The sequence below is a fragment of the Leucopleurus acutus genome (genome assembly GCF_964270905.1).
Source record: "Leucopleurus acutus genome assembly, chromosome: X".
Taxonomy (NCBI): Eukaryota; Metazoa; Chordata; class Mammalia; order Artiodactyla; family Delphinidae; genus Leucopleurus; species Leucopleurus acutus.
The window spans coordinates 65,598,996-65,618,897 of record NC_139148.1 but is presented as its reverse complement, the minus strand read 5'-3'; the positions used below and the strand labels follow the sequence as shown (position 1 = coordinate 65,618,897).

The window sequence follows — 19,902 nt, the reverse complement described above, 5'->3', positions numbered from 1 at the left end:
CACCGCAATGAGAAGCCTGTGTACCACAACAAAGAGTAGCCCCCTGTTGCTGCAACTAGAGAAAGCCAGTGCACAGCAACAAAGACCCAACACAGCCAAAAAATAAATAAAATTTTTAAAAAAAGACTGTACAGAGAGAGTATGTAAAATGAACAAAAGACAAAGAACAAAACTCTGAGGACACCCAACATGTGAGAGCCAGGAGAAAAGAGGAATCAGAAGAGGATTAGAAAGAACAGCCAGGTAAGTGAGAGGAGAATCTAGAGAAAGCAGGGTCACGGAATCAAGGGAGAAAAACATCTTAGGAAAGAAGAAATGGTCAACATTGTCAAATGCCTTAGCGAGGTCATACAGCAATGAAGACTGAAAAGTGACCACTGGAGGGCTTCCCTGGTGGCGCAGTGGTTGAGAGTCCACCTGCCGATGCAGGGGACACGGGTTCATGCCCCAGTCCGGGAAGATCCCACATGCCGCGGAGCAGCTAGGCTCATGAGCCAGGCCAGAACAGTGAAAGGCCCACTTATCGCAAAAAAAAAAAAAAAAAAAGACCACTGGAGAGGGGACTAAATGAGATCACCAGTGGACTTAAAACAGTTTCACTAGTATGGATGGGGCAGAAGCCAAACTGTGCAGTGAAGAAGTGAATTCAGCCAGCCTAGACTACTCTTTCTAGAAGCCTGGATATTAAGGAAAAGAAAGGTAGGATAAAATCTAGATGGGAATACAGTGATTTTGATGGAAGAAATGTTTATATGTTTAGGAGAAGGAGCTACGACAGTGTGTTGGAAAAAAAAGAAACAAGGGGACATAACAGAGCATGAGGTTCCTGAGGAATCAAGAGAGGGTGGGATCTAGGGCAAAGATGAGGGGATTCATTAGGCAAGATGAGGGATACTTCTTTCCCTGAAAAAGGAAACATTCTGAGCAAAAAAAACCTGAAAGAACACATGTCTGAGAACCTTAAATTTCTGTGTGAAAAATAAGCAGGACAATTTACTTAGGGAACTAGGGGGAAGGCCACAGGAGCTTGTGAAGGATACAAAAGGTTTGGAGCAGCTGTGGTGAGAAATAAAAGAAAGAAAGCTGAACTAAAAGATGGAAGATCAGCTAAGGCTAGACTTTATCACCCTCTACTGTAATCAAGGAGCACAGCTGAAAAATGTTCTTGAGTAACTGAGTAAAATAATTAGAAGGCCTACAGTGAAACTGATTTACGAAAATGAAACCATGACACCAATCTTGTTTCTTATATAACAGTTCAGATTATAAAGTTAGACATCTGTTCATAACTGTCCCATAATTGGTACTACAAAGAAAATTAGCTTACTTGAGAGCTGGGCATCAATAATCATGGAAGATGAAGTTGATGACTGTTCATTACTTGTATCTATTTGAACCAGGGATGCATTTTTAATATTATTTTCCTCTATCTTCCAGTTATCCTTGTGCAGCAAGCCTTCGATATTGGTGACTTTACAGCTAATACCACAGCCTGGCACAACCTGGAAATCTATGCAGGTACCCAAGGTTTCAGTGTCCAGCTCCTAACGGATAGAAACAGAAGGATTTCCTCTGCTGTTCTAATAATCCAAGGTCCTCATTAGCAAGATCAAAGATTACTGCTGGTTAATTCTAAATGTTTAGACACAATCTACATGCCTGGTTAATTCTGAATGTTTAGAATAAAACTATCACTTATCATTGCCTATTTGACAGTGGGTTTTTGATAAGGACGAAGGAACAGAGCATTGCGTATAATGTTCAAAGTTAGAGGAGAACCTCACAATACTTATTTTAAACCCCACTTTATAAGATTTATACCAACTTTAAGGAAAGAAAATGTGGAAGGTTTATCAATTTTCTCTGTCCTTTCCAGTAGAGAATTACAAGTTACATATTTAATTCTATTTTCAAGTCAGATTTTCTATTCGGTACAGGGAAAAGGGTAACAAAGAACAGGGCCTTCAGTTACCAGAGGGTCTCTCTAGTATGATTCTGTGTCCTTAGTGAGCCAAAGAATTCTGGTGACCATCACTGTTTCCTGTCTCTTTATATCTTCATCCTCTCTGTTATTTGATTTGGGTGTAAAGAAGCCAGGTCAGTAATAGTTAATAGGTAAAAAGGAAAGAACAAATAAAGAAATGGCAACACCAATGGTGAAACTGCCATGTTCTAACTGAAAAACTATGTGAGATAATTTACAAAGAACTTATACAAATCAATGAGAAAAAGGTAAACAATCTTATGAAAAAATAGGCAAAGGATACAAGCAAACAGGGTATAGAAAAAGAAATTCAAATGGCCAATACACATGTGAAAAGATGCTCAACCTTATTCATAATTAAAAAATGCAAAGTAAACCATCAATGAATAAATATTTTTTACTTATTGAATTGGAAAAAATAAACTGTTGGTGAGAATGTGGGGAAATGGGCATTCAACTTCTCGTGAAAATATAAACTGGTACACCTTTTTGTGTGGGTGTTGATAATATTTGTCATTTGAGCATTGGTAATATTCATCAGAATTTAACAGCATGTATCCTTTGATCTAGCAGTTGCATTGATAGGCATTGAACATTAGAGATAAATGTGCAAAAGCTGACAAGGATGTTAACTGTACACGGTAAGGGCCAAAAAACCAATCATACAATAGAATACAATATAGTCATTAAAAACAATGAGGCAGATCTATATGTCCTGATATGGAAAAATCATTTAATAAAGTCTTTTTAAAAGGTACCAAAGATTGGTCATTGTATCACCTTTCTATGTAAAGTTTAAAAAATAATAAATGCTGGTATATGAACTAAAAATGGTTAACAGATGCACACTTTTGTGAATATACTAAAAATTATTGAATTGTAACTTTACAAGGGTGAACTTTATGGTATGTGAATTTTACCTCAATAAAGCTGTTATTTAAAAAGACTGTTAACAGGTTAATACTTGTTAAACTTTGGAGAGAGGAATTATGGAAGGGGGCAGGGAATGAGGTTTTCCTTTTTCGTTATATAATGCTGAACTATCTGAATTTTCCTACCATAAATATGTATTACTTCTATATTAAGTTTTTAGTTGACTGGGGTTATCTGTGTGGTAGGGTTATAGTTAATTTTTGTTTTTATCTTTATACTTTCCTGCATGAAGAAATTAAGACATACAAAATAAAATGAGAAAACATGAGTCTCTCTAGCTTCATACCAACTATATATATGTAAATCATGAATAAACAAGGGAAAAATTGTACCTGCTTGCAGTATTTGGTTATTGCTGCTCCTAGAGGGTGTTCACTGTTACTTTCAGCAGTTCCCACAATGGCCAGGATCTTATTGCATGACATTCTGTTACTTTCCACTAGAACCTTTACTTGATTCACTACTGGGGTTCCATGGGTTATGGTTCCAGTTTTATCAAATACCACTACCTTTACCTGTAAGAAAATCAAAATACAATGCACCTATATGGCTTGATAATTCTTAGTATCAGCTTTCCAGAAATGAGAAAAAGGTTTACTTTGACAAACACATTACTATCTTGTTTCATAATAAGCTGACCTCTGATTTAATTGGACTAAATAAACTCTCTTTGGGAGAATAAAAAGAAGGGAGAAAAAGGGAAGAAATATCCTTAGTTACACCTAATAGCCCTCCCTTGCAAATGTTCAACGTACTGTGGACATATGTTAAATAACTAGAACTACTTGTTAAGAGTTGACTGTTAATAGGTAATTAAGAGATGCCTCTAGTGCTTCTAGGGAAAGAGAAAGGCTTTCAGTACTAATGAATAGATCTGTAGGGGAAATCTGGGCAGTAGGCAAATGATTATAAGTAAGTAATTAAGTTGAAGTGTGCACCAGATAAGACCTTCTGGGTTGCTTTGACTTTATTGGGTCTAGATGAGAAGCCTGCCCTGAGAAGAGACAGCTCAGGGAACCAACGAGGGAAACTCAGACCAGGTAGGAAAAAGGAAGAGTCTGGAACTAAAGAACAGTCACCTCACAGTAAACTCGGATAATGAAACTTGAGAAATGAATAGCTGGAGGAACTGAGATGAAAAGAGATATGACAATTAAGTACAAAGCATGATTCTGGATGAAATTAAAAACAGCTATAAAGGATTATGGAGTCAGCTGAGGAAACTGGAATATGGACAACAGATTAAACAAGAGTATTATATCAATATCAACTTCTTGATTTTGATCTTTGTACTGTGGTATGTAAGAGACTGCCCTTGTTCTTAGGAAAGGGGCTTCATATCTGCAGTAAAGGGTATATGGGAGTTCTTTATACTATTCTTTCAACTTTTATTTAAGTTTGAAATCATATCAAAATTTAAAATTACTATAAAAATTAGTAGCCTGTATTCACTGGCTAGATGAGGTTCCAAATCTGTTCTAAGTTGTGTTCTGTGTTTACTACATGCATCTCTTTATAGTTTATATCCTCATAATAAGAACATACTAGAAGGAACATGGTTTTAGTTTAAGTCAAATAGCCTTGATTGAGATTGTGATGGAAATTCTAATAGGAGAGAGATCAGGGACAGGATTATATTCCTCAAGTCATAGTTGCAAACTGTCAGCTGGTGGCAGCAAAGGCAGAGGAACAGCAAGCCCTATCTAACGGCAAACAGCACAAACATGGAGCCACACACAAACGGGTTAGAAGCCTGATAGACTTGGGCAAATTGCCTGAGCAAATATCTATGGTGTCTTCCTGCCCTAAAGACCAGTCTAATCTGAGCTGGGATAGGACTCCAGGTTTTCCACACCAGGGTCTACTCTAAAGAGAGTAGGTCTGGAGTAGTTTTAGAAGTCTCATATAACTAAGGCCAATCCAGAGCAGAACCAAACTGACACCTTTCCTACCTCAACCCTCACGACAGTGCCAGAAGAGGCTCAGCTTATGGGCTATGTAGAAATAATTTAAGACTCTATTTTTCAATACGGGTGCTATTGCCAGTTTGAATGAGACAACTCTTAGTTCTGGGGAGTATCTTACCTTATGAGCCATCTCCAATGGCTCACCACCTTTGATTAGTATGCCATTTTGAGCGCCTACTCCTGTACCCACCATCACGGCAGTTGGAGTGGCCAATCCCAGTGAACAGGGGCATGCAATGCACAGAACTGTGATTGAGGCTTGGAAAGCAAAGCGTATTATTGTTTCTGTTCGGGAGATACTTCTGTTGTAGCCCTTGAGAAGAAATGCATGAATTTTGATTACTGATTCAGAGCTGGATAAAACAAAAGGAACAAAGCTTAACTCTATTTAAATAAAACCAAAATTTTGGAGTCACACATAATCCTGCTTAGCTACCAACATATGTTTTAGCTATTAGTAAGAAAATACTTTTTTTCTTTTATGAATATAAGATATTGTTGACATAACTGGTAAACAAGTTACAGTCCTAAAATCAAGATTTCAATTTTGCTGATTCCAGAGTTACAAACTATGGAGTGAATATAAGGAACATAATAAAAGTCAACTCCCCCCCCCCATATTGAGAGAATAAGTGTTTTATTAGGGACTTTCAAATATAGCTGCAAACATACGACCCAATTCTCAACATATTTGATCCTGAACAAAAATAATTCTGTACTTCTGTATACTAACACCATAAAGCTGTCTTTCACACTATTCTTTAAAGACAATGAAAAAAATCACCCAGTTTGCAAAGGTTGCTTCACCACATTTCAATAAAATTCTTTTGGACAAAACAACGTGAACTGAGTATATCTGGTAGTATAAGCTCTTAGTGACATTGAGTATTTGCTTCTGTGGTTAAGTATGATCGATAGTATTAGGAGAAATCTCCTAAGGACTCCCTGAACTCATGAGAAAAATTCCTGAAGGAGACACGTTCCAAAATACTTCCCAGCAATCCTCTTGTTCAATGAGTACTCAACCAATATGAATCATTTAAAGAAACTTTTTAATATTATACTAATGACCATATCATGTAATAGATACATAGATGTTATGATTCTACCTGTTCTTTAATTGAAGGGAAAAACAGCATGAAACAGTGTACAGCATGGCATTTTTAAAAGAAACACAACAAAGTAAGACTTTCTTAGTAATAATGGTTTTACAGTGCTATGTTCTTACTAAGTTCTCAAATACTTAAACTAAGTGATCATCTAAGAGTTATATATATAGAGAGAGACAGAGTTGGAAGGGATTTTCATAGACATCTAAGCTTATGCTTTCATATATGTCATAAGTGTATGTTTTCACCTACACTAATTCCAACCCTGAAATTTAGGTATTATTATCACTATATTACAGATGACAAAACTGAAGATAAGAGAAATTCAGTGACTTAAAGGTTTTATCTCTAACATGAGGTACAGTCCAGCTCTACTTTACCACTTTATGACACCATACGTTAGAGAACATCATAGAACTAGAGAAAAGCAGACACTAATATTATATTTATAAAGCACTTAATAAATTACAAAGTGTGTCTAATATATATCATCTTATCTAACTTTTACAACTGCAAGTTATGTTGGATGAGCATTATTAAAATCTCACTTGAGAGGTGAGGAAACCGAAGCTCAAAGAGAAATCAAGTTGACCTAAGATCACACTGATGGTATGTGGCAGAGCTGAGATCCCAAGATTTTCCTCAATATATCCATTGTACTTTATGAAAGCAAAATCATGCTGGGACTCAGACTAAGTATAAAATGTGAAAGGTCACTATAGGCATACCTCGGAGATATTGTGGGTTCAGTTCTAGACCACCGAAATAAAGTGAGTCACAAGAATTCTTTGGTTTCCCAATGAATGTAAAAGTTATGTTTACACTATACCGTAGTCTACTAAATGTGCAACATCATTATGTCTCAAGAAACATGTACATACCTTAATTAAAAAATAATGCTGTTGGAAAAATGGCGTCGATAGACTTGCTCGACGCAGAGTTGCCACAAACCTTCAATTTGTAAAAAACACAATATCTGCAAAGCACGATAAAGCAAAGTGCAATAAAACGAGGTATGCCTGTACTTGCTTTTGGAAAATCACAAGTCATAATGAAAAAAACCTTTTATGTTTTCTTTTATATTTACAGAAATGCAAATGTTATTCTTATCACCCTCTCACTCCAGTCTGTTAAAGATACCAGTAATTATTAGTTATTTTCCAATTACTTACTTATGCAAAAGATTCACACAGTTTTACATATGAAAAAAGGTGTTATAAGTCACTCACAGGAAAGTAGGTTTCCACGATTTCAAAATTCAGAAATCCAATTATAATCCAAACCAAAAGGGTAGCAATGGAAACAATGACAATAAAAGGAACAAAGTAGCCACTGAGTTTGTCTGCAAACTGCTGGATAGGAGCCTAGAATTAAAAAAATAATAATGATATGTATATCAAAGTCTCCTTTTTTGATAATGAATACAGAGCATATTTGGTATTGAGCACAAATATTTTAATAAACTTCATATTAATACAGCTAGAATTAATCAAAGGAACACATAAAAACTAGATCAAGATTTATACTGAGTGGGCTTTCATGAAAATACTTTGTTTCTCCTAGGGAGTTAATTTACCTTTGATGTTTGTGCCTCCTCTACAAGTCTGACAATTTGAGAAAGGGTTGTGTCTGCTCCAACATGGGTTGCACGGATAAGGAGTGACCCATTCTGGTTAATGGAACCAGCAATCACTGTGCTGCCAGACTTCTTAGCCACAGGCATTGCCTCCCCTATATAAGGAGTAAAGATACATTTAGGGAGCATAAATAAATACTATCTTGAAATATACAGTTATTTGTCAATTGTCAATATCTAGAAAGGAGATTCTTATTTCCTGAAATAGAATCTGGACAAATGCCTAGGTGAAGGTTGCCCTCTCTTTTTCTTTATGTCAGTTCTGGGCCAAACCCAGGGATATATAATTTAAACTGGAAAAACCTACTGTGTTAACTCTTATTGGCAGGTACTTTTGGACTTCCACCCTAGTCTTAGATCATTGCTTCTCAACCTGTTCCCAAGGAGCCTTTATAAATGTAGGAGAGAGTTCTTGCCTGTAATAACTACAGGTGGAGCATGGGGTACTGCTACTCCAATTTAGTAGGTCAGGGTCACGGATATTAAATGTACCATGTGTAGGATAGTCAGTCAGAACTAAGAACTGTCCCATCCAAACTAGCAATAGCATCCCTACTGAGAAACACAGAATCCTAAATTATTTCCACACAATTCATAAACTGAGCCACTATCATAAGGACTGAGGTAGGAAAGGTGTTATTTTGGTTCTGCTCTGTATTGGCCTTAGTTATCTAAGATCTCTAAAATTACTCCAGGCTTATTCTCTTTAGAGCTGACCCTGATGTGGAAAACCTGGAGTCCTATCCCAGCTCAGACTAGACCAGTCTTTAGGGCAGGAAGACCCAATAGGTATTTGCTCAGGAAACTTTGCCAAAGTCTACTGGGCTCTACAGCAGAATGTGACAACTTCCTCTGGTTATACATTCTAGTAATTAACAATCCTCAGTGAAAAGAGCCTTCAGTAGCATAAATAAAACCACAAAGAAAATCTGCAGAAACTGATTTAATACATTCTTTAAAAAACTCATATTCTCTTCGCTCATTATTTACTCGGTCCATAGTTTCTACAAAAAGTTCTTCACCTTTAATGTCTATTTTTTTAAACATCTTTATTGGAGTATAATTGCTTTACAGTGTTGTGTTAGTTTCTGCTGTATAACAAAATGAATCAGCTATGAGCATATGTATATCCCCATATTCCCTCCCTCTTGCATCTCACTCCTGCCCTCCTTATCCCACATCTCTAGGTGTTCACAAAGCACTGAGTTGATCTCCCTGTGCCATGCAGCTGCTTCACACTAGCTATCTATCTTACATTTGGTAGTGTATATATGTCAATGCTATTCTCTCACTTCGTCCCAGCCTACCCTTCCCCTTCCCCGTGTCCTCATGTCCATTCTCTATGTCTGTGTCTTTCTTCCTGTCCTGCCCCTAGGTTCATCAGAACCTTTTGGGGTTTTTTTAGATTCCATATATATGTGTTAGCATATGTATTTGTTTTGCATTTTCTGACTTACTTCACTCTGTATGACAGACTCTAGGTCCATCCACCTCACTACAAATAACTCAATTTTGTTTCTTTTTATGGCTGAGTAATATCCCATTGTATATATGTGCCACATCTTCTTTATCCATTCATCCATCGATGGACACTTAGGTTGCTTCCATGTCCTGGCTATTGTAAATAGTGCTGCAATGAACATTATGGTACATGACTTTTTGAATTATGGTTTTCTGAGGTATATGCCCAGTAGTGGGATTGCTGGGTCATATGGTAGTTCTCTTTTTAGTTTTTTAAGGAACCTCCATACTGTGTTCTCCATAGTAGCTGTATCAATTTACATTCCCACCAACAGTGCAAGAGGGTTCCCTTTCCTCCACACCCTCTCCAGCATTTACTGTTTGCAGATTTTTTGATGATGGCCATTCTGACCGGTATGAGGTGATACCTCATTGTAGTTTTTTTTTCTTTTTAACATCTTTATTGGAGTATAATTGCTTTACAATGGTGTGTTAGTTTCTGCTTTATAACAAAGTGCATCAGTTATACATATACATATGTTCCCATATCTCTTCCCTCTTGCATCTCCCTCCCTCCCACCCTCTCTATCCCACCCCTCTAGGTGCCACAAACCACCAAGCTGATCTCCCTGTGCTATGCGGCTGCTTCCCACTAGCTATCTATTTTACGTTTGATAGTGTATATATGTCCATGCCACTCTCTCTCACTTTGTCACAGCTTATCCTTCCCCCTCCCCATATCCTCAAGTCCATTCTCTAGTAGGTCTGTGTCTTTATTCCTGTCTTACCCCTAGGTTCTTCATGACCTTTTATTTTTTTTCCTTACATTTCAAATATATGTGTTAGCATACAGTATTTGTTTTTCTCTTTCTGACTTACTTCACTCTGTATGACAGACTCTAGGTCCATCCATGTTCTCCATAGTGGCTGTATCAATTTACATTCCCACCAACAGTGCAAGAGTGTTCCCTTTTTTCCACACCCTCTCCAGCATTTATTGTTTCTAGATTTTTTGATGATGGCCATTCTGACTGGTGTGAGATGATATCTCATTTTAGTTTTGATCAGCAATTCTCTAAATATTAGTGATGTTGAGCATCCTTTCATGTGTTTGTTGGCAATCTGTATATCTTCTTTAGAGAAATGTCTATTTAGGTCTTCTGCCCATTTTTGGATTGGGTTCTTTGTTTTTTTGATATTGAGCTGCTTGTATATTTTGGAGATTAATCCTTTGTCGGTTGCTTCGTTGCAAATATTTTTTCCATTCCGAGGGTTGTCTTTTCGTCTTGTTTATGGTTTCCTTTGCTGTGCAAAAGTTTTTAAGTTTCATTAGGTCCCATTTTTAAATTTTTGTTTTTAATTCCATTTCTCTAGGAGGTGGGTCAAAAAGGATATTGATGTGACTTATGTGACAGAGTGTTCTGCCTCTGTTTTCCTCTAAGAGTTTAATAGTGTCTGGCCTTACATTTAGGTCATTAATCCATTTTCAGTTTATTTTTTGTGTATGGTGTTAGGGAATGTTGTAATTTCATTCTTTTACATGTAGCTGTCCAGTTTTCTCAGCACCACTTATTGAAGAGGCTGTCCTTTCTCCATTGTATATTCTTGCATCCTTTATCAAAGATAAGGTGACCATAGGTGTGTGGGTTTATATCTGGGATTTCTATCCTGTTCCATTGATCTATCTTTCTGTTTTTGTGCCAGTACCATACTGCCTTGATTCCTGTAGCTTTGTAACATAGTCTGAAGTCCGGGATCCTGATTCCTCCAGCTCCGTTTTTCTTTCTCGAGATTGTTTTGGCTATTCAGGGTCTTTTGTGTTTCTATACAAATTGGGCAATTTTTTGTTCTAGTTCTGTGAAAAATTTCATTGGTAGTTTGATAGGGATTACACTGAATCTGTAGATTGCTTTGGGCAGTATAGTCATTTTCACAATGTTGATTCTTCCTATCCAAGAACATAGTATATCTTTCCATATGTTTGTATCATCTTTAATTTCTTTAATCAGTGTCTCATAGTTTTCTGTATACAGGTCTTTTGTCTCCTTAGGTAGGTTTATTCCTGGTATGTTATTCTCTTTGTTGCAATGGTAAATGGGAGTGTTTCCTTAACTTCTCTTTCAGATTTTTCATCATTAGTGTATAGGAATGCAAGAGATTTCTGGGCATTAATTTTGTACCATGCAACTCTACCAAATTCATTGATTAGCTCTAGTAGTTTTCTGGTAGCATCTTTAGGGTTCTCTACGTAGAGTATCATGTCATCAGCAAACAGGAACAGTTTTACTTCTTCTCCAATTTATATTTCTTTTATTTCTTTTTCTTCTCTGATTGCCGTGGCTAAAACTTCCAAAACTTTGTTGAATGATAGTGGTGAGAGTGGACAACTTTTTCTTGTTCCTATCTTAGGGGTAATGGTTTCAGTTTTTCACAACTGAGAATGATGTTGGCTGTGGGTTTGTCATATATGGCCTTTATTATGTTGAGGTAGGTTCCCTATATGCCTACATGCTGGAGAGTTTCTATCATAAACGGGTGTTGAATCTTGTCAAAAGTTTTTTCTGCATCTATTGAAATGATCATATGGTTTTTCTCCTTCAATTTGTTAATATGGTGTATCACAATGATTGATATGTGTATATTGAAGAATCCGTGCATTCCTGGGATAAACCCCACTTGATCATGGTGTATGATCCTTTTAATGTGCAGTTGGATTCTGTTTGGTAGTATTTTGTTGAGGATTTTTGCATCTATGTTCATCAGAGATATCGGGCTGTAGTTTCTTTTGTGACATCCTTGTCTGGTTTTGCTATCAGGGTGACAGTGGTCTCATAGAATAAGTTTGGGAGTCTTCCTCCCTCTGTTGTATTTTGGAAGAGTTTGAGAAGGATAGGTGTTAGCTCTTCCCTAAATGCTTGATAGAATTCACCTGTGAAGCCACCTGGCCCTGGGCTTTTGCTTGTTGGAAGATTTTTTATCATAGTTTCAATTTCAGTGCTTGTGATGGGTCTGTTTATATTTTCTGCTTCTTCCTGGTTCAGTGTCAGAAGGTTGTGCTTTTCTAAGAATGTGTCCATTTCTTCCAGGTTGCCCATTTTATTGGCATAGACTTGCTTGTGGTAATCTCTCATGATCCACTGTATTTTTGCAGTATCAGTTTTTACTTCTACTTTTTCATTTCTAATTCTGTTGATTTGAGTCTTCTCCCTTTTTTTCTTGATGAGTCTGGCTAATGATTTATCAATTTTGTTTATCTTCTCAAAGAACCAGCTTTTAGTTTTACTGATCTTTGCTACTGTTTCCTTCATTTCTTTTTCATTTATTTCTGATCTGATATTTAAGATTTATTTCCTTCTACTAACTTACAGGGTTTTTTTGTTCTTCTTTCTCTAATTGCTTTAGATGGAAGGTTAGTTTGTTTATTTGAGATTTTTCTTTTTTTTGAGGTAGGACTGTATTGCTATAAACTTCCCTCTTAGAACTGCTTTTGCTGCATCCCATAGATTTTGGGTTGTTGTGTTTTCATTGTCATTTGTTTCCAGGTATTTTTTGATTTCCTCTTTGATTTCTTCAGTGATCTCTTTGTTATTTACTAGTGTATTGTTTAGCCTCCATGTGTTTGTATTTTTTACATTTTTTTCCCTGTAATTGATATCTAGTCTCACAGCACTGTGGTCAGAAAAGGTACTTGATACGATTTCAATTTTCTTCAATTTACCAAGGCTTGATTTGTTACCCAAGATATGATCTATCCTGGAGAATGTTCCATGAGCACTTGAGAAGAAAGTGAATTCTGTTGTTTTTGGATGGAATGTCCTATAAATATCAATTAAGTCCATCTTGTTTAATGTATCATTTAAAGCTTGTGTTTCCTTATTTATTTTCATTTTGGATGATGTGTCCATTGGTGAAAGTGGGGTGTTGAAGTCCCCTACTATGATTGTGTTACTGTCGATTTCCCCTTTTATGGCTGTTAGCATTTGCCTTATGCATTGAGGTGCTCCTATGTTGGGTGCATAAATATTTACAATTGTTATATATTCTTCTTGGATTGATTCCTTGATCATTATGTAGTGTCCTTCTTTGTCTCTTGTAATAGTCTTTATTTTAAAGTCTATTTTGTCTCATATGAGAATTGCTACTCCAGCTTTCTTTTGATTTCCATTTGCATGGAATATCTTTTTCCATCCCCTCACTTTCAGTCTGTATGTGTCACTAGGTCTGAAGTGGGTCTCTTGTAGACAGCATATATATGGGTCCTGTTTTTGTATCCATTCAGCCAGTCTATGTCTTTTGGTTGGTGCATTTAATCCATTTACATTTAAGGAAATTACTGATATGTATGTTCCTATTCCCATTTCTTAATTGTTTTGGGTTTGTTTTTGTAGGTCTTTTCCTTCTCTTTTTTTGCCTGCCTAGAGAAGTTCCTTTAGCATTTGTTGTAAAGCTGGTTTGGTGGTGCTGAATTCTCTGTACTTTTGCTTATGTGTAAAGGTTTTAATTAATCCATCAAAACTGAATGAGGGGGCTTCCCTGGTGGCACAGTGGTTTGAGAGTCTGCCTGCCGATGCAGGGGACACGCTTCGTGCCCTGGTCTGGGAAGGTCCCACATGCCGTGGAGCGGCTGGGCCCGTGAGCCATGGTCACTGAGTCTGTGTGTCCGGAGCCTGTGCTCCACAAGAGGAGAGGCCACAACAGTGAGACGCCCGCGTACCACAAAAACAAAAGAAAAAAAATGAATGAGATCTTTGCTGGGTAGAGTAATCTCGGTTGTAGTATTTTCCCTTTCATCACTTTGAATATGTCCTGCCACTCCCTTGTGGCTTGCAGAGTTTCTGCCAAAATATCAGCTGTAAACCTTATGGAGATTCCCTCATATATTATTTGTTGCTTTTTCCTTGCTGCTTTTAACATTTTTCTTTGTATTTAATTTTTGATAGTTATTTAATGTGTCTCAGCATGTTTCTCTTTGTGTTTATCCTGCATGGTACTCTCTGTGCTTCCTGGACTTGATTGACTATTTCCTTTCCCATGTTAGGGAAGTTTTCGACTATAATCTCTTCAAATATTTTCTCAGATCCTTTCTTTATCTCTTCTTCTTCAAGGACCCCTGTAATCCAAATGTTAGTGCATTTAATGTTGTCCCCAAAGTCTCTGAGACTGTCCTCAATTATTTTTATTCTGTTTTCTTCATTCTGCTCCCTGTCAGTTATTTCCACCATTTTATCTTCCAGGTCACTTATCCGTTCTGCTGCCTCAGTTATTCTGTTACTGATTCCTTCTAGAGTATTTTTAATTTCAGTAACTGTGTTGTTCATCACTGTTTGTTTCCTCTTTAGCTCTTCTTGATCCTTGTTAAATGTTTCTTGTATTTTCTTCATTCTGTTTCCAAGATTTTGGATCATCTTTACTATCATTTGTCTGAATTCTTTTCCAGGTAGGTTGCCTATTTCATCTTCATTTATTTGGTCTCGTAGTTTTTTACCTTGCTCCTTCATCTGTAACATATTTTTTTGTCATTTCATTTTTTTTTCTTTGATGGGTGGTGGTGTATTCCTGTCTTACTGGTAGTTTGGCCTGAGACATCCAGCACTGGAGTTTGCAGGCAGTTGGATAGAGCTGGGTCTTGGTGCTGATATGAGGACCTCCGGGAGGCCTCACTCCAACTGATATTCCCTGGGGTCTGAGGTTGTCTGTTAGTCCAGTGGCTTGGACTCTGAGCTCCCACCACAGGAGCTCAGGCCAAACCTCCAGCCTCGGAACCAAGATCCCGCAAGCTTTGTGGTGTGGTAAAAAAAGAAAAAAAAGGTAGAAAGAAAGAAAAAAGGAGCAGTACAATATCAACGAATAAAAAATAAAATAAAATTAGAAAGATAAAAATTGTATTAGGAAAAATAAAATTATAATTGAAACAACTGCAACAAGGTAAAATAAAACCACAACAGAAAAAAGAAAAAAAAACAAGGTGGGGGGCAGGGAAGAAGCCAAAAGGAGAGATCACTAACAAAGTATAAAGAATAAAATAAAATTACAAAAATAAAAGAAAAAAATAAAAAAGACTTGGCTATGGGGGTGGAGTTAAGGGGGGTGGAACTTAGGCAGGTGCAGGGTTTAGGGTGCGGCAGGACCTAGGCGGGTGGGGAAGTGACATTTGAGCGTGGGGTGGGGCCTAGACGGGGAGACATTCAAGCATGGGGAGGGGCCTCTGCTTAGGACCTGCGCTAAAGGGGACAGGCAGCACGTGGAAATGAGGGCCTCTGGAGTGTGGAGTTCCCGAGTTTGGAGGTAGGGCCCTGGGTGAGGGTGTGTGGGTGGGGTTTAGGCCCAGCTCATTGGAGGGGGTCTCTGAGTGTAGAGGTAGGGCCCTGGGTGGGGGTGGGGGGCAGGGCTTGGGCTCTGTGTGGCAGGAGGGAGGCTCCAAGGGCAGAGGATTAGGCCTGGGAGCCCAACAGATGCCCTGGTGCCTAAGTGGACAGGGAAAACACTGGCCCCTTCCCTTCCGTTCCTTCTTGCCCCTCCCCCACTGCCTCCCCCAGGGTCTCCCCTGTTCCTGATGGACTCCTAACGTGGGTGGGTCCCACTGGGTGTAGGAACGCCTCCCCTCCCCCAGCCACCCCTCAGGGGTGCCAGTCCCAGAGGTCCGGACTTTACTTTTGCTCCCCCTTCCCTCCCACTCCCTCAGGACCTGCACGGCTGGAGGGGGCCTAGGTGGGCAGAGAATCAGGCCCGGGATCTCAGGAGGTTCCAGGGCCCAAGTGAGCAGGGGAAGCCTGGCCATGCTCCCTTTTTATCCTCTGTCCTCCCAGTGGTTCCCTTATTTCCTCCTTCGGGTGTGGGATCCCTGCCCCTCAGGGGCGCCAGTCCCATCCCACCTCCACTTCTCCTCCCCCTTCACTCCCCCCATGCCCCATGTCCTACCCGGTGGCTGGGGGTTCCTCCCATCCCGTTAGGTGTCTGTGGTTCCCCACTGGTGCCTGGTAGGTGCCCTAGTTGTGAGGAGATGCGAATTCTGCATCCTCCTAGTATGCCATCTTTTGGACTTCTTTCATGCCTATTTTTAATTAACACTTTGGATTCACTTCACTTTCATGTCATGATCCTCTGAAAGAACATACCTGTGATGAGGGACTCATCTACCATAGAATGTCCTTCAATAACACGCCCATCCACTGGAAATTTGCCTCCTGGAACCACTTTAATGATGTCTCCACGTTGTACAAGCTCCACATCCACTTGCTCTTCACTGGATATGAGTTAAAATAAAAAGCACCATGACAGTATGCTTCTCCCCCTGATCTTTCCATGCAAGCTTTTTAGTTGACATCAAGCTTGTGGCCCCATAATTGCTACCAATGGAAGTTAAAACCAACATTTAAGTTAGGAACTACAGTGTCAGTCTTTTTCACTGTTGGGGAATAGCTCAGTAGCTAGCACAAAGAAGCACTCTAAATATTTGTTGAATAGTCATTGAACTAATAAATGAAAGCTTTAGAAAGAATGTAATGGGTTTTACTGAACAAAAGAACTAATTTATTGTATGCATTTGCCTAAATAATTTTATGAGGAAAGGAATGAGAAATACAAAAGAATGAAATCTAATCAAGTCTTTAGCTCTAACTTCCAGTTTACAGGTAATATAGGAGTTATAGAACAAGTTAAATCATTCCAGACAGAAACAGAGACAAATTTGGACTGTGGGATTTTCTAAAGGACTACTGATAGATGTTTCTTTACCAAGTCAAATGTATGGAGAGGGAGGAGCAGGGAGGAACAAGGGAGGGAGAACTGGAGAGAGGAGCTATTCTACATTAAAACAAACATGTCAGGAGAAAGACAAATACTGTATGATGTCACTTATATGTGCAATCTAAAAAATACAACAAACTAGTAAGTACAACAAAAAAGAAGCAGACTCACAGATGTAGAGAAATAACTAGTGGTTACCAGTGGGAAAAGGGAACGGTGAAGAACAATATAGGGTAGAGGATTAAGAGATACAAATTACTATGTATAAAATAAATAAGTGACAAGGATATATTGTACAACATGGGGAATATGGCCAATATTTTATAATAGCTATAAATGGAGTATAATCTTTAAAATTTGTGAATCACTACATTGTACACTTGTAACTTATATACTATTGTACATGAACTATAACTCAATTAAAAAATCAAAAAAAACCCAAACAGGGGCTTCCCTGGTGGCGCAGTGGTTAAGAATCTGCCTGACAATGCAGGGGACACGGGTTCGATCCCTGGTCCGGGAAGATTGCACATGCTGTGGAGCAACTAGGCCCGTGCGCCACAACTACTGAGCCTGCGAGCCACAACTACCGAGCCCATGCACCACAACTACTGAAGCCTGTGCACCTAGAGCCCGTGCTCTGCAACAAGAGAAGCCACCACCATGAGAAGCCCGTGCACTGTAGCAAAGAGTAGCCCCTGCTCGCTGAAACCAGAGACAGCCCGCACACAGCAATGAAGACCCAACACAGCCAAAACAAAACAAAACAAAACAAAAAACTCAAAACTTAAAACAAACAAACATATCAGTCAAATGCAGTGACACATGGACCTTTTCTGAATTCCATTTCAAACAAAGAAACTTAAAACAGTTTGGAGACAACAGGAGAAATGTTAATATGGACTGTGTATTAGATCACATTAAAGAATAATTGTTCATTTTGTTAGATGCAGTATGGGCATTATGATTATATAAGACTATGTCCTTTTTTAGAAATACAACAGGAATATCTGCAGTAAAACCATATAACCATATAACCATATAACTGGGATTTACTTTAAAATTCTCCTGCAACAACAGAAAGAAAAATAGATTGTATAGACGAAGTAAAGTGTGGCAAAATGTGAATAATTGTTAAATCTGGGAGATAGATTATGTGAGTTCATTATACCTTTCTCTCTACTTCTGTGTATATTTGATATTTTTCCTAAGAAGTTAAAAAGAGAAGGAAGAATAATGAAGGTAAATACCTCAAGACGATATTATCAGAGTCGAGAGTTACAATAGTTGCTTCTGTAGCTTGTAGTGAAATTAGTTTGGCAAGAGCCTCTGATGTTTTGCCCTATAAATTAAAACACATACGTTAACAATGCTAAGGAAGAAAAAGTCTTATGTAAAATAAAGGCATAATCTTTAACATTTACTTAAAAGACAGCTTTAGGAATGTTAATTAATTCAAATCAGAAAATGTTTCACTTTGAAAATATGAAGTACACAAAATATAAAATGTATTATTAGGTATAATTTATAAATAAATAATGTAAATTAATAAGAAAAACATCAGAACCCAATAGGTACATGAGCAAAGGACATAAATAGGCAATTCATTTAAGAAGAAATATAATACCTGCTGTGTAGAAAATGTTTACCTCTGCTATTAATGGAAGAAATGCAAACTAAAGCAACTCTATGATACCATTTAATGCCTACTAACTTAGCAAAAATTTAGATAGGAGTCAGTGCTGATGAAGTTGTAGTAAAACTACTTCACTAACATACCCTTGATGGCAAAAATTGTTAAGATTAGTAGCATGAGCCATAGAAAGATTTATGCCCTTTAATCATATCCTTTGTAATTTATCCTAAGATAGTAATTCAGTAGAAATAACTATTAACCATGTTTAATGCAGGATTACCTAAAATTAAACTCTGGAAACAATCTAATTGAGAATAAAATCAGAATGGTTTAGTAAATTATAGCACATTGATTTAAGAGAATATTATTCAGAAACACTGAGTAATTATCTAGACTGCAAAAATGGGGAAAAAACTTTAAAGTGTTAAGGGCACAAAGTGGTATGGATACCATGTTTGCCACACCGTAAAATATAAATGTATGTAGAACAGGATTAGAAAGTGATTTCCGTTATACCATGGGATTGTGGGTGAATTTTTTTCCATCATTATTTTAAATCTGTGGTCGCATCAATTTTTCCATTAATAATGTGATATAAGTAAAATAAGTACTCTTAAATGTCTCTTAAAATAAACAAGGACACACTATATTATCTAAAGTATTAATTCCATAAATTTGGTAAATCTTCTAAAGGAATATTTAACCTAAAATACTGCCAAAACAAAAATACTTCTTTTAGTACATCGTTAACTACATAAATCAATGTATATTTCCAATAATTGGTCTAGAAAATATTATGGTCATTTACCCACCCAAGATTTTAATAAATGTCACCCTTTCTTACTTTACCTTTGCTACATGTTCCAGCCACCGGCCTAGTGCAATAAACACAAATAGCATAGGAGGTGTGTCAAAGAAAGTAACAGGGTTCACTGTGGCTCTCTCATACATTGCAACCAGAAGAATAACCAAAGAATAAGCAAATGCAATGGTAGTTGCCAGCACAATCAGTACGTCCATATTTGCAGTTTTATGTTTCAGTGCTTTGTAGGCCTGAATGTAGAAGTGCCAGCCTCCAAAAAACTGTAATATAGAAACAGTGATTAGTGCTTTTACAAAAAGCTGAAATTCACATATATACCTCAATAACTAAGATATAGTATCAATGTTAATTTCCTTTGGCTTTTATTTAATCCATAAACAACTAAGGAGAGATTATTTTTTTTGGCTGCACCATGCGGCCTGCAGGATCTTAGTTCCTCAACCAGGGATCGAACCTGGGCCATGGGAAATTCCCCTAAGGAGAGTTTTTTTTTTTTTAAGCTGAAACAATAGTGCTTGTATTTTAGCAGATACGTGTGTGTGTGCGTGTTGGGGGGTGGATTCAAATTGCTGTACAAGCCCTTGGCAGCTCTCTGCTATGATCCAAT

The 19,902-nt window shown here is 37.7% G+C and overlaps 1 protein-coding gene across 1 annotated transcript in view; it reads right to left on the bottom strand.

Moving 5' to 3' along the window:
* The window catches only part of ATP7A (ATPase copper transporting alpha), a 77,111-nt gene that overhangs the window by 10,569 nt on the left and 46,640 nt on the right, over positions 1–19,902 (bottom strand). The window contains exons 9-16 of the mRNA XM_082865340.1: positions 19,322–19,555; positions 18,087–18,178; positions 16,206–16,333; positions 7,570–7,724; positions 7,223–7,357; positions 5,003–5,197; positions 3,250–3,432; positions 1,328–1,544 (exon numbers count right to left, since the gene is read on the bottom strand). Of these exons, the coding sequence (XP_082721466.1) occupies positions 1,328–1,544; positions 3,250–3,432; positions 5,003–5,197; positions 7,223–7,357; positions 7,570–7,724; positions 16,206–16,333; positions 18,087–18,178; positions 19,322–19,555 (1,339 nt within the window). The remainder of the gene's footprint in view (positions 1–1,327; positions 1,545–3,249; positions 3,433–5,002; positions 5,198–7,222; positions 7,358–7,569; positions 7,725–16,205; positions 16,334–18,086; positions 18,179–19,321; positions 19,556–19,902) is intronic.